Source organism: Corylus avellana, chromosome ca4, assembly GCF_901000735.1.
Source record: "Corylus avellana chromosome ca4, CavTom2PMs-1.0".
Lineage (NCBI taxonomy): Eukaryota > Viridiplantae > Streptophyta > Magnoliopsida > Fagales > Betulaceae > Corylus > Corylus avellana.
This window is the reverse complement of record NC_081544.1, coordinates 32,915,153-32,928,194: the sequence shown is the minus strand read 5'-3', so window position 1 is coordinate 32,928,194 and position 13,042 is coordinate 32,915,153. Positions and strand designations below refer to the sequence as shown.

General features: G+C 39.5%; 3 protein-coding genes across 3 annotated transcripts; 2 read left to right on the top strand and 1 right to left on the bottom strand.

The window, feature by feature from the left end:
- The first annotated feature begins 2,680 nt into the window (after positions 1-2,680).
- LOC132179804 (uncharacterized) lies at positions 2,681-4,119 on the top strand. Its single transcript, XM_059592582.1, has 2 exons — positions 2,681-3,698; positions 3,790-4,119. The coding sequence occupies exons 1-2, from the start codon at positions 2,816-2,818 to the stop codon at positions 3,840-3,842; spliced, it is 936 nt and encodes a 311-aa protein (XP_059448565.1). The 5' UTR covers positions 2,681-2,815; the 3' UTR covers positions 3,843-4,119.
- A 347-nt stretch (positions 4,120-4,466) lies between these two features.
- LOC132177612 (hydroxyproline O-galactosyltransferase GALT4-like) lies at positions 4,467-8,365 on the bottom strand. Its single transcript, XM_059590001.1, has 7 exons — positions 7,244-8,365; positions 6,577-6,809; positions 6,206-6,496; positions 5,974-6,102; positions 5,705-5,878; positions 5,082-5,189; positions 4,467-4,946 (listed from the first exon to the last, which is right to left on the bottom strand). Exons 1-7 carry the CDS (start codon positions 8,076-8,078, stop codon positions 4,737-4,739), a joined length of 1,980 nt encoding a protein of 659 aa, XP_059445984.1. The 5' UTR covers positions 8,079-8,365; the 3' UTR covers positions 4,467-4,736.
- Positions 8,366-11,277: 2,912 nt separating this feature from the next.
- LOC132179679 (glycerol-3-phosphate acyltransferase RAM2-like) lies at positions 11,278-12,938 on the top strand. The gene is given in 3 exon segments (XM_059592435.1): positions 11,278-11,422; positions 11,425-11,888; positions 12,039-12,938. Coding segments are annotated over 3 exon segments (1,509 nt in total).
- The last annotated feature ends 104 nt before the right edge of the window (positions 12,939-13,042 follow it).

Below are 13,042 nucleotides of genomic sequence, written 5' to 3'. Positions count from 1 at the left end.
CTACACATCCTTTGTCCCGACACCGGAGAGGTCTCCACTCTTCCCGAAGCTCCTCAACCTCTCCTTTATCCCGGTGAAGGTGGGGCATACTTGGAAGATTATTGGACTTTTGATTCCTATGAATTTAATACCAAGACAGGAATTTTTACGAGTACCAACATCGACAAGGAAGAAGATTGTAATTTGTTTGTGGTCGAAGCTACATTAGGTTAGGGAAAAGTTTCAAAATTGATGAAAAAAATAGGGTGTTCAAGCGGGTCGGTTGCCAACCGATTATAACCGCAAACCGATAGCCGTTAACCGATTTAGTAATCAGTTATTATTTTATTATTATTATAAAATAACAATAATAGAAATATTTATATTAATAAACTAGTAAATAAAACATCCAAAACACCATAATGGTGTTAATTTGGAGGGAGAATAAGATGAAACCCATAGGGATAGGGTTTCTTATTCTCCCAGTCCCTCCCTGCCTCTCAATCCCTCATTCTCTCATTTCACAATGCCCTCATTCTCTTGTTTTTCATCTTTTTGGAAACATTTTGGCCCAAAATGATTAAAATAAGCCCAAAAATAATCAATTAAAGGCCCAAAATACTTAAAAAGTCCAAATAAAAAAAAAAGGTTATAACTGGTCGGTTATTGGATTAAATAACTAATAGCCGTCGGTTATAAAAAAACCGATAACCGCCTAGATAATTGCGGTTATTAAAAACCAATAACCGACCAAGTCGGTTGTGGCTACCAGTTATAGCCAATAACCAACGGTTATAACCGATTGAACACCCCTAAAAAAAATATATATGCATCCTTTAAGGTTTTGTGATGTGGGTTTAATTATTTTCTTGCTCTGAAATTGCACAAGTTCACTTTAATGTATAAGATCTATATTCTTCTCTCTCTATCACACTTATTCTAAGTGTATGTTTCTTCTGTTTGCATCTTCCAAAATCTGAAGATGAGCAAGTGGGATTGTTGGGAAACATGGAAGGGCCGGGTCATGTGAATTTTGCATGTGGTGGACATGGGGTTCATTACTTGTTGCTTGCATTGCAACAAAGAGTTTGTTTGCGTTTTCTTTGTCAAATAAATTAAAACAGAGTCCTTGTTTGTATTTGTGAAATATGCTGATATTGCTCATTTTTAGGCTTTTGAAATCTTTAAAAGTACTTTTAATTTTTTTATTAAATCGGTACTTTTTTCTTTCAACGGACTTTTAAGTGTTAAACGCACTTTTAAGCCTATCAAACACACATCCAAACAGGCTATAGCTTAGATTACATGACTAGAACTAGAATTAGATAAAGACCATCCTTGATGGTTCATAGTGGTGTGTTTGCAACCACCCCGATGGCTAATGGTGGGCGGCTGTGTGAAGGGTGGTCTAGTAATCCCTTGAGTTATTTGTACTATTTTGAAGCTTTTGTGGCGAGATTGACCATTAATTTTAAATGAACAGCTTGAATCTTTGAAATTGCAAGAATCCTCCTTAAATTCACGCCCTCCTTACTAACAAACTCTAAAAGAAAGGTTGCTAAAACCAACAAATCTGAGCTAATCTTCCCCATTAAATCATGGATCAGTTGCATCATTCACAAAGCTTCTAAACATGTAGAAAGATGAAAGATTTCCTTGGTTCTGTGGAAGCATTTTCCTAAGTTAGCAAGCTTGATGAGTATCCCAATCAAAACATACATGGCATGCATAAAATATTGAAAGCAGATCTGAGCTTCAGGTTCAGCTAGTTGACCATGACTTCCAAAACTTTATTTATTTATATTATTTTATTTATCTGGGTAAGTGAGAGAGGTTCTGAATCTTGGAAACAAGAATTTGTACTTTCACTTTCTTATATATTGACTTCAATTAAGACCCTTCTTGTTTCTCATGCTTATTATTATTATTTTACTTTTGATGAATCCGATGTCTTCTAGATCTAATCACATCAGCAAAAAAAATTAGATTTGAAAAGAAATTTTTCTGCTCTAGGATATAATTGGATAAGATAATAATGCGGACAAAATGAATGATTAAGATATAAACCATGATTGCATTATTCAACCCTTTTCTTTCTATTCCTGTTTCCCTTTTGCCTTCTTTTGAAAGGCTTAAGTGAGTGGTCACTCATCTAAAAGCTTTCAAATGGTCCTTCAATGAACATATACACTAGTTTGTCACGTAAGTTTGTTGCTTAAATTGCTAATAATTTGAACACACAAGAAAGCTTAGAGACTTACTTATTCGAATAAGTAGTTGGAGAGTCTAAACTTTATGTGTGTATGAGTCTTAAATTCTAACAATTTAATCGCCAAATTACTAGAAACCCTATCACAGGGGCTCCTAACCGAATCTATTTGCACTTGTATACCGCTTCACCCGGAACCTTTTTAGAACTATTGGCTATTGTTACTGTTACTGTTTGTATTTGTATTTTTTTCTGTATTGCCTATTTTGTTTGGGTCTTGTTGTTGGAGAACCCACCCCGCTTTGTTTGATTGTTCATTTGTAACTCTTGTCCCATTATTAAATATAATAGAAAAAAATAAAAATAAAGATAGCCAATCAGAGGAAGTCATATGAGAGAGAGAGAGAGAGAGAGAGAGATTGGTGAAAACAAGGCATCTAATAATAGGGGAAAGCAAATAGCCAACCCAACACCGAAAGTAAGATAGCCAATCCCCGTAAAGGAAGAGCAAATCATGCACCTAGCTAGCTTCCTCTCTATTTCACTCCCCCAGCAGGCAACTTAATAGCTAGCTGCTTCCACAAAATCTTCTCAAATCTCACTTCTCTTTCCATAGTCGTAAGAATTATGAACATCACTCAATATCCTTCCATGACACTTCTCTCCTTCCTTTCTCTCTTCGTCTTCTTCTTGCTCATCATCCCCTCCTTAATTTCAGCCCAGACCTGCCAAAGAACATGCGGCAAACAAATCCTCAAATTTCCATTTGGCAGTGATCCTGGCTGCGGTGACCCACGCTTCCAACAATACGTCTCTTGCAACCAACAAAGGCTCACCTTAACCACTCACACCGGCTCCTACCCTGTGAGCACCATAGACTACACAAACCAAGTCATCTACATCTCAGATCCTTCCATGTCAACCTGCTCCTGCACACAGCCAAGCAAAGGCTTCGGCCTAGACTGGAATGCCCCCTTCACTTTTCACGACGACACCATTTTTGCTTTATTAGATTGTTCCACCGCCTCCTCCCCCATATACACATCCAATGGTCTAAATACCGACGGAAACGGCTCCAAAGCCCTGCTTTGCGCTAACGAGGGGACACCCATTTGCAGTTATTTGTATTCTTGCAGGCCTATTAGCACCATCAACCTCCCAATCTCAACGTGCTGCATTTACGCTCCGATGGATCTTGGGCCGTCGTTTGAAATGGATTTGAAGAAGCTGCAGTGCACTTCATATACTGGATTTTACAGCTTCAACGGCCAGGAAGGTAACCCCGAGAACTGGAACTACGGGATTGCACTCAAATATAAGTTCAGCGTGAATAATGATTACCCAATCTCGTGTTCTCAGTGCGAGAGAAGTTATGGAGTTTGTGGCTACACTGGAGCATACAACTCTTTTATCTGTAACTGTCCTAATGGGCTCAACATGTCAACGGATTGTTTCTTCACGGCAGCCTATAACAATGGCTTGAGGCTTCTTCTTCCATGGAAGATTAATGGTATTATATATCCCATTGTTTTTTTCTTTTTCTTCTTCTTTTCCTTTTTAGTTTGATGCTTAAAGTTCAAGTTATTTTCATCTTGTTGCAGGGGCCGGGTTGATCTATTTTTTGGCATGGTCATTAGTTTGGGTTTTGTTGTAGCTTATGCTTGGGACAATGGGATCCTCCAAATCAAGAATAAAATTGTAATGCTGAGATTTCTCCGAGGCTAAGAAAAAAAGCCAATGAAACCGGGCATCTTCGGGTGGCAGACAAGTGTGCACATTCCAGTGGACAGTAGTTTCATCTGATGTGTATATAAAATGTTTCAAGTACGTAACATCTTTAGTGCATTTGGAAAAGAATTAGAATCGGATAAATTAATCAATTCCATTCTATCATATAATCATCACTGTTTAAGGCACTCAGCAAGTTTAAATGTGGGGCATCAGCTGAAATACATGTGTGATGTGTGGTACAGCTTGTAAAGTAGAGCTTTAGGCCCAGAGGGATTCATAAAGAAATAAGATTAAGGAATAAGGTTCCTTCTTCTTAGCAGTGGGTCCACTAAGAGAGAATCGCTTTCTTGATAATGGTTTTTTCTTTATACCAAAAGCGACAGAGAGAACTTTATACCTTCAGTCTTGTTCTAAAACCATTAGCATCTTTGGCGGCAGGCCAACAGGCTACGCACTTCCCTTGCATCTTTTTACATTTACATTCAAGAAAAAAAAGATAAAAATAGAACACACACAAATTGTTAGAGAGAGAGAGAGAGAGAGTGAGTGAGAGTTTAAAGCAGAAATATTCATTTCATTGTGCTTCTCTGGTTTTATACATGTTTCTGAGTATAAATAGCAACCTCACTCCTCTGGAATTGTCCAGTAATCAAAAGGATGAAAATGGGGAACAAAGATGAAATAGCTAATGAATTTAGAATGAATATCCCCATTATAATTTATATCTAGCCTAGCCCTGACTTGAGTATTTACAGGGGTATACTATAACTGCAAAATTTGTATGGCTAAAAGTATCTTTCAAATTGTTTCATTGATGTCATCTCATGTTGCAGCACTGGGGTTTTCCTTGATATTGCAATTTGCTCCACATGCATATCATTTGTCTTGGAGATTGGTAATGTGCAGTGTAATAATCTTCGATGCACCCAAACTGGCAGAACTTCAAGTTGTGCCGATACTGTACTGTTCTTGAACTGTTGAACTGCTCCACCCACATTCCCATACTCACATCTTCCATCTTGAACAACTGCACCATGTGGACATCCATCTAATCAATATTCATCAATAGCTGCCGCCACACACACACATCGCGCACACACACACACATATATATATATATAGAGAGAGAGAAGAGATTGGAGAGCAGAACAAAGCAACATACTCTTAATTTGTGCTTTTCAAACTCGGATATGATAAACTGTGCTATGTCAGATGATACTATGTAACCCGGACCATTTGCATAGGGCGGATAATCTTCCTCTGGCCATTCCTGGACCCAAAAGAAAAAAGGACATAACGGTGTGAGGTATGCAGTACTTCAGGGTGACAGAATATCCACAAGTAGATAAGCACAAGTTCAGCTATTACCTAGAAATTCCAATGCAATGCCAATCAGGTAAAAATAACACATGCCAGGGAGATAACCATACAAACAGGGGCGGAACCAAAAAATTTGATGTGGGGTGCCAAAACTATTAAAGGACTTTGAATATCTAGAAGAGAACTATATTATTCCAGTACAGAATGTTGTCATCCAACTGTGTGGTAAAACAAATGAAAATTGAAATCAAACATAATTAGAAGTGGCATACACCACCTTCATTATATTAACTGATCACAAATCCTAACTACTACGTGTTAAAAAGGAAAATACGAATAAAAACCTATAACCAGTGCTTATTTAAAGTCATACAAAGACTATTAAAATGGTAGATCAAGCAACCAAAGGAAAAAGAGCCAACAATCCTTCTAAGGATTAGAGAAGCCAGGTAGGTGAATTCATACCTCATATGTCACTGCCCATTTTCCATGACGAAGGGGCTTGTGGTGATAGTTAATATTTCCAATATAAAGGCTTCTGTCTTCGTCAACTTTTCTTGCCTCCTTGATCACAGCATCCACCCTAACAAATGTGTCATCATCACACTTCATGATATACTTGGCAGCAACTGTGCGAACCTGTGAAGAGCCACATACAAAGACAACATATAATGTCTAGCAAGAAATTAAAAAAGAAAAAGAACGGCCTACTTTGGCTCTTTCCCAAGACTCACCCCATATTCGCAGATTGCTACAGTCTTCACCACAACAAGATCATAATTATCCAAGTAAGGAACTATAACTATATCACCAAAATACTCTGCTTCTTTCTTTAGCTCCAGATTTACTTCATTTCTTCCATGCTGTCAAAATATAAGTTTAAAAGCTGTAATATAAATATCAAACATGAAGATTATGCATAAATGGCTTCTCGCTAAAGAACACATCTCTGGCATCTTCACTTACCAGGGCTACAAAAAACCGCGCCACAACATGTGAGGATTTAATTAACTTATGCTGCATCCAGGACTTTCTAACAGCCATTCGCTCAGCAAAATGATTGCCAGCAGAGAGGATGCCAATGAAAAGCTCCACGTGCCCGTATGGAAGAGGCGGCGCTTTCCATTTAGTAACCATCTCAAGGTACATCTGAGGTCTGAAACTTGGGTGTGATGTGGGTAAGGAAGCACCAAATACAGATTCCACATCAATATCCCCATTGACGGAAAGTCCAGTGGCATCCTCAAGAACAAATCCCTGTGAACATTATAATAAATTTTTTAAGATGTCCTGCACTCATAACAATACAAGGGAGGACATATCACAAGGGTACTCACAGTGCGATAAGGAAAAGAAGTAACATGCCTCCCATCTACATTGATATGGTAACCTTCCAAGCCAGCACTCACAGTAAGAACAAATAATTTTCCTTCTGCAAAAGGGTATGGCCAGTCTATAGACACCGTCTTTGTCCGCCCTATCAGCCTCTTCAACCACCATGTTGATTTCCATTCTTCCGAGCGATTGTCATCATCCCGAATCCACTTCTCACATTTCACCTGCCCATCAACTTCATAAAATCCAGAGAATCAGCAAAGGTAAACAACGCCCCTTTCAAAAGACAGGTTTAATTAAACACAAGTGAACTACGAACTATATAAAGATGCTGTTTGAAAATCACCCAAAGCCTATGACCAAGAGAAGAAACCAATTGTTACTAAACAAAATCACACACCGTAGGGTAGGAAGGCAACTCAAAAAGAATCAAGTTTCTACGTTCAGGTACTGGCTACAAGCCTACAGCAAAATAGAAACACATAAACAACTATTTGATACCATAATGCTAAGCATTCGGCATCTACCAACCTACCGTGCAGTTATATATCCATGCACTCATTCTAGTAGCAATAAAACACAAACACAGAACAAAAAAAACAAGGCCCCACGCATTTTCTCAAGTTAAAAATCAGCAAAAAAACCCGTTGAAATCAAATCTCTACCTACCAGTTTCTTCATCGGCCCTAGACTTCCACCCCTCGCATCTCATCGCTGAGCTCCACTGCATCCTATAACACGTGTTCTGCTCGATTACGGGCTTCCCACTCCAATCCCCTTTCAACCTAGGGTTGAAATGCAGAATCTTAGGTGGGTCCTCCCCATCCACCGTCTTCAGCCCCTGCAACTCAATCATGAACTGCGACACCATCACCGACTCGTCGCCTTCCCTCAACACCGATATCTTCGGATCGTATTCCGAGTGAGCCCACCGGGGCGTCCCCACCACCGTAATGTGAGACCCCAGCGTCAGCCCGCACGGGATCACCAGCAGCCGGTTCCTCCGGTCCCGGAATTCCGACCCGGATAGCGAAATCGAATGCGGGCACCGCTCGGACACGTTCTCCGGCTTGGTTTTCTGATTCAGTTCGATCTTCCTGGACTCTAGCTCTTCCCAGAGCTTCTTTCCCACCACCCAGGCGTGCTTTGCCGCCTTGTGAAGCTGCGAGAACTCGTCCTTACCGGCATTTCCATCAAACAGACTCTCGTTGAAGACCAAGCCCGAAACTTTACTGAGCTCGCGCATTCGCCGTTCCGGTGTCTGGTACGCCGGCGGGTCTTCATCGGCCGGTTCCTCTCCTCTCTCTAGCGCCAGGACCCTCGGAAACGATTCGCCGAGAAACTCGAACGCCCCGTCGTCCGGACCCGGACCGGCTCCGGCCCGGAACACCAGGGGGATCTCGAAGCTCATGAAGAGCATGTAAAGAAACACCACGCCAATCAGAAGTTGAACCAACCTGAGCCGACTCGGCGGCGCGAAAGTTTCAAGCTTTGGCCGCTTCATTGTCCCCCAAGAACCCCAAAATGTCCCCCGCTTGTTTTCAGGACAATGAGAATGGGTTTGAGCAGAACAACAATGGGTAATGGTCCTTTTCAAATAATGCAACCTTTTTCTGTATCAATCCCTAACCCTAGATTTGAGGGGATTTAGAAAAGAGGTTCAGCTCGAAGGAGCTCAGATTCACGTATAAACACAAACACTATCAAAAAAGTTACCAAATAAAGGAGGGGAAAGGGAGTTTCTTTAGGGAAATGCAGCAAATTTTGAATATTCGCTTCCTTAAAAGGAAACGAAATCACAAACGATTGCTATTGCTCTGCTTATTAGTTCAGCCAAGGCAACATAATATAATGCAACGGCAGCGTTTCAGACACTTTACAGTTTACACTTAAGTCAGTGTCGCGCAATCTTTGCTATAGTATTTTTTATTACAGTAGTTGATTATTTTATAGTTGTCGGGAAATTTTGAATTTTATTAAAGGGATAGAATCATAAGGGACAAGTGGTCGTGGACCTCATTCTCTGGCACGTCTACTTTTAATTCTCTCTCTCTCTCTCTCTCTCTCAAGATATATGTTCGGATTTGTTTTATATTAAGGAATTTAGTTGGGGGTGTTAAATTAATATTAAATGAAAACACTTTATAACACAGATTAGTTGGTTGAGAGTTTGAGTTTTAAGAATTAAGAAGGGAAGAGACTGGTGGGGGGACATGATTTTGAAGACGTGGGGACCTGAAGAGGACCAGGTTGGTGGCCGGTGGTGTATTTAGTCGTTGCATGTCTTTTTCTCTAGATTTTTTTTTTTTTTTTCAAATTTAATTATTGTTGTGCACCACTTGTAGAAATGGCAATTCAAATTCATTGATGGAATTTATGTCTTGTCAAGTTATATGAGTATATGATTCATTCAATTAATCGTATTAAAATCTTTAATTCTAATACGACTCATTTTATTAATATAACCCGTTTAATAAACATAATTCTCTACGCACCACAAAATCCTTGTTATCCAAAGAGGCTAGATACAATGTTTTTATTTTACAAGTCTTTTTTAAAATCAGTCTTAACCAACACTTAAATCAATCATTTTTTTTTTATAGATATAAAAACAAATTAATAATTAATTAAAATTGTTATGCAGTAGAAGTTCTTGAACGATGACCCAAGCCAATACACGGCCTATGGCCACCAAACCCCAACACCAAATGAAATTGGATACAGGGAAACGTCATCAATGGATTGGGCTTCAACCAAGCAATTGAAGATGATGTGGGCTGTGATTGTGATGGCTTTGAACTTGGCTTTGTGGACTATATAAGACTTGAGAGTGTAAGGGAAAAAATTGATTTTAAATTTTTAATGATTTAAGAGTGGGTGTATTGGGTGTTAATTCAATAATTAAATAAACAAAATGATAGCATAAGTGGTGTGATTTGAGTAATTGATCCAAATCATCATAGGAAATAGAGCACTTTACCCTAAAATTTATACATGTGTTCAATGGTGACTATTTGTAGAGTTGTAGTAAGATATAGGGAAATTTTAAAACAATTGTTTAGGTTTAATTAATGTACTCCATCCCTAAGCTTTTAAAAATCGACTTTTGACTTGACGTTAGTTGAACAATTTGTCACGTATTAAAATTAATTTTTTATTATCTATAAAAACAATTAATTTTTTTATTATATTCAAGAAAAAAGTGCAAAGACACTAGAAAAATAGTGGTCCAAATATTCGTCCGACTACCCTTAAGTAAGGGGATGAAAATGAAATGGAGAAGATCCATTTAGTGCATTTAGGAGATGGAGAGGATCCATTTCCGAGGGGATGAGGGGGTAGACAAGCTACCCAAGGAAGACTTTGGAGTGGCTTTGACTAATTCCTCGCCCCAAAGTCCTTCTAGTGTAGTTCAACCATTGCTCAGGGGGATTTTAGGAGGCTCAAACGACCTCCGATTTAAAACCACTTTTTAAAAAGATAAATATTATTTAATAGACTACTATACCAGTATCGTATAATTATGATGACGTAATAATAACAATTAGTCCTTAATTTTATTTTTTTACAAGTTCTTGTTAATTCAAATGTTAATTTTTATTACTAAATCATCATAGTTGTATGACAGTTGTATAACAATCAACTAAATAACATTATTTTTTTTAAAACAAAATTATTCTAAGCACTTTTTTCTTTGAATATAATTAAAAGAAGTATATTACAGTGCAATATAATGCCCATATTTAGGGAGTGAGAGATGATTAAAATTCAAATTTCAAATTTCAATCCTCCCTTTTATGTGATTGTTCATCTGCCATAACACTAAAAATATGCCAAATATAAGCATTATATTGCACTGAAACATTTCTCTATTTTTTTTTTTTTTTTTTTAAAAAAAAAACAATTTTTTTAATACATGGCACATGTGACATGGCAAACTGCTTTAACTTGGCATAATCGATTTTAAAAACTTGGGGGAATAATTTCCCTAATAAAGGTCATGGGCTTGTGGCAGCAAAACTATTATTGTTTTTTAGTAATGATAGGGACCATCTTTTTATTTTTATGTGGCTTTCAAAATCACCATTGAATCAAAAATTTAAATGGTTCATTTAAAATTTAATAGTGATTTTGAAAGTCACATTAGCTTTAGGAAGATAACAAAATGGTAAAAAGATAGTCCCTAGCATTATTTTTTTTTTTCTAATTATTTTATTCCTTCCTTCTCTTCTTGATGGGACTCCAAAACAAGAGTCCAAGTTGCAGAGCTTTGGAATCTACTAACATATTAAGATGCCGATGATAGCAAGGTAAAAGTGGATCGAAACCGAAGCTTCAAACTCAAACAACTATATATATATATATATATATTAAAATAAAGTATGTGTCACGAGCTCCTGACCCATTGGAGTCACATTGCAAAGCTCAACCACGTACAAAACAAGATGTGGCGGAATATACAATGAAAGTACTCTTCAAATATTACGCACACACCAAACCTTGGATATTCCCCCTCTTATCAACCCTTTTTTCGAATTTCCCCTTGGTTCCATGATTAGCATTGTATTCATAAAACAAACCTTTTTGTCCCTTCACCAACACCCTCGTTGTTGATGACATGAGACATCCACTATATATACCCAAAAAGCATAGCCAAAGCAACTTCAAAAAAATCTTCATCTTTAGCTTTGAACCCATTAATCATGGCTAAAGCCACCTTCCCAACCGTGGACAAATGCGCCTCAATAGACCGGGAGCAGCACACGGTGGTCGCCAACATGGATGGCACATTGCTTGGAGGCCGTAGCTCTTTCCCTTACTTCGCTCTTGTGGCCTTTGAGGTTGGCGGGTTCTGAGGCTCCTCTTCTTGCTCTTAGCTTCTCCGCTTGCCGGGTTTTTCTATTACATCGTCTCTGAATCTGCGGGGATCCAAATCCTTATCTTTGCGACATTTGTCGGCATGAGAGTGTCGGATATTGAGTCTATAGCACGCGCTGTGCTGCCAAAATTTTACTCTAACGATTTACACCCATTGACGTGGCGCGTGTTTTCTTCATGCGGGCAGCGGTGCGTACTAACCGCAAACCCAAGAATAATGGTGGAAGCGTTTCTGAAAGATTTCTTGGGAGCCGATTCGGTTTTGGGCACCGAGATAGGAACTTTTAAAGGTAGAGCCACCGGGTTTGTTCTTAAGCCTGGGGTGCTTGTAGGGAAGAACAAGGCAGATGCTCTTAAGAAGGCCTTTGGAGAAACTCAACCAGATATTGGTCGTGGTGATAGGGAAACTGATGCTCCCTTTATGTCATTGTGCAAGGTTTGCAATCATACATACAAAATCAAACACTCTCAATGTTTTGCAATCATAAGTTAAAAATCAAACACTTTTTGCTAAACATGATCAAATTTGTTAAAAAAATAATTAAGTAATTAAATCTATCACTTACAATTGGACTAAAAAACGCAGGAGCGTTACATAGTGGCACCAAAGCCAGAGGTGAAGGCGGTGACTATTGACAACCTCCCCAAGCCCATTATTTTCCATGATGGCCGCCTCATCCAAAAGCCCACTCCCATCAGGGCGCTGCTCATCATTCTTTGGATCCCCATAGGCTTCCTGCTAGCTTGTTTGCGGATAGTGGCTGGAGCCCTCCTCCCCATGCCACTAGTCTACTACGCTTTCCGGGCACTCGGCGTCCGTGTCACCATCAAAGGCACCCCTCCTCCCCCTGCTAGAAAGTCTACCGGCCAATCTAGTGTCCTCTTCGTTTGCTCCCACCGAACCCTCCTCGACCCAATCTTCCTCTCCACCGCCCTCGGGCGCCCCATCCCTGCAGTCACCTACTCGGTCTCCCGGCTCTTTGAGGTCATCTCACCCATCAAGACAGTTCGGCTCAGTCGCGACCGCGCCTCAGACGCCGCCATGATCAAGAAACTCTTGGAAGAAGGCGACCTCACCATGTGCCCAGAGGGCACAACTTGCCGCGAACCATTTCTGTTAGGGTTCTCAGCTTTATTCACCGAACTAATGGACCAACTAGTGCCGGTGGCGATGGTGAACCGGATGAGTATGTTTCACGGAACCACGGCTCGAGGGTGGAAAGGGATGGACCCGTTTTACTTCTTCATGAATCCTAGCCCAGCATATGAAGTAACATTTTTGAACAAGTTGCCGCTGGAGCTGACATGCACTTCCGGGAAGTCTAGCCACGAGGTGGCAAATTACATACAAAGAGTGATTGCCACTACTCTTTCCTATGAGTGCACCAGCTTCACCAGGAGAGATAAGTACCGGGCGCTCGCCGGAAACGATGGAACTGTGGCTGAGAAACCTTTGCTACAGCCCAACAAAGTAATGGGATGCTAAAATCTTATATATATATATATATGCACGTACACTTTGCCTCCTACGTGCATGCGCACCTCTCATTTTTGTGCTGTTAATCTTGAATTAAAATTGACTGGTGTACG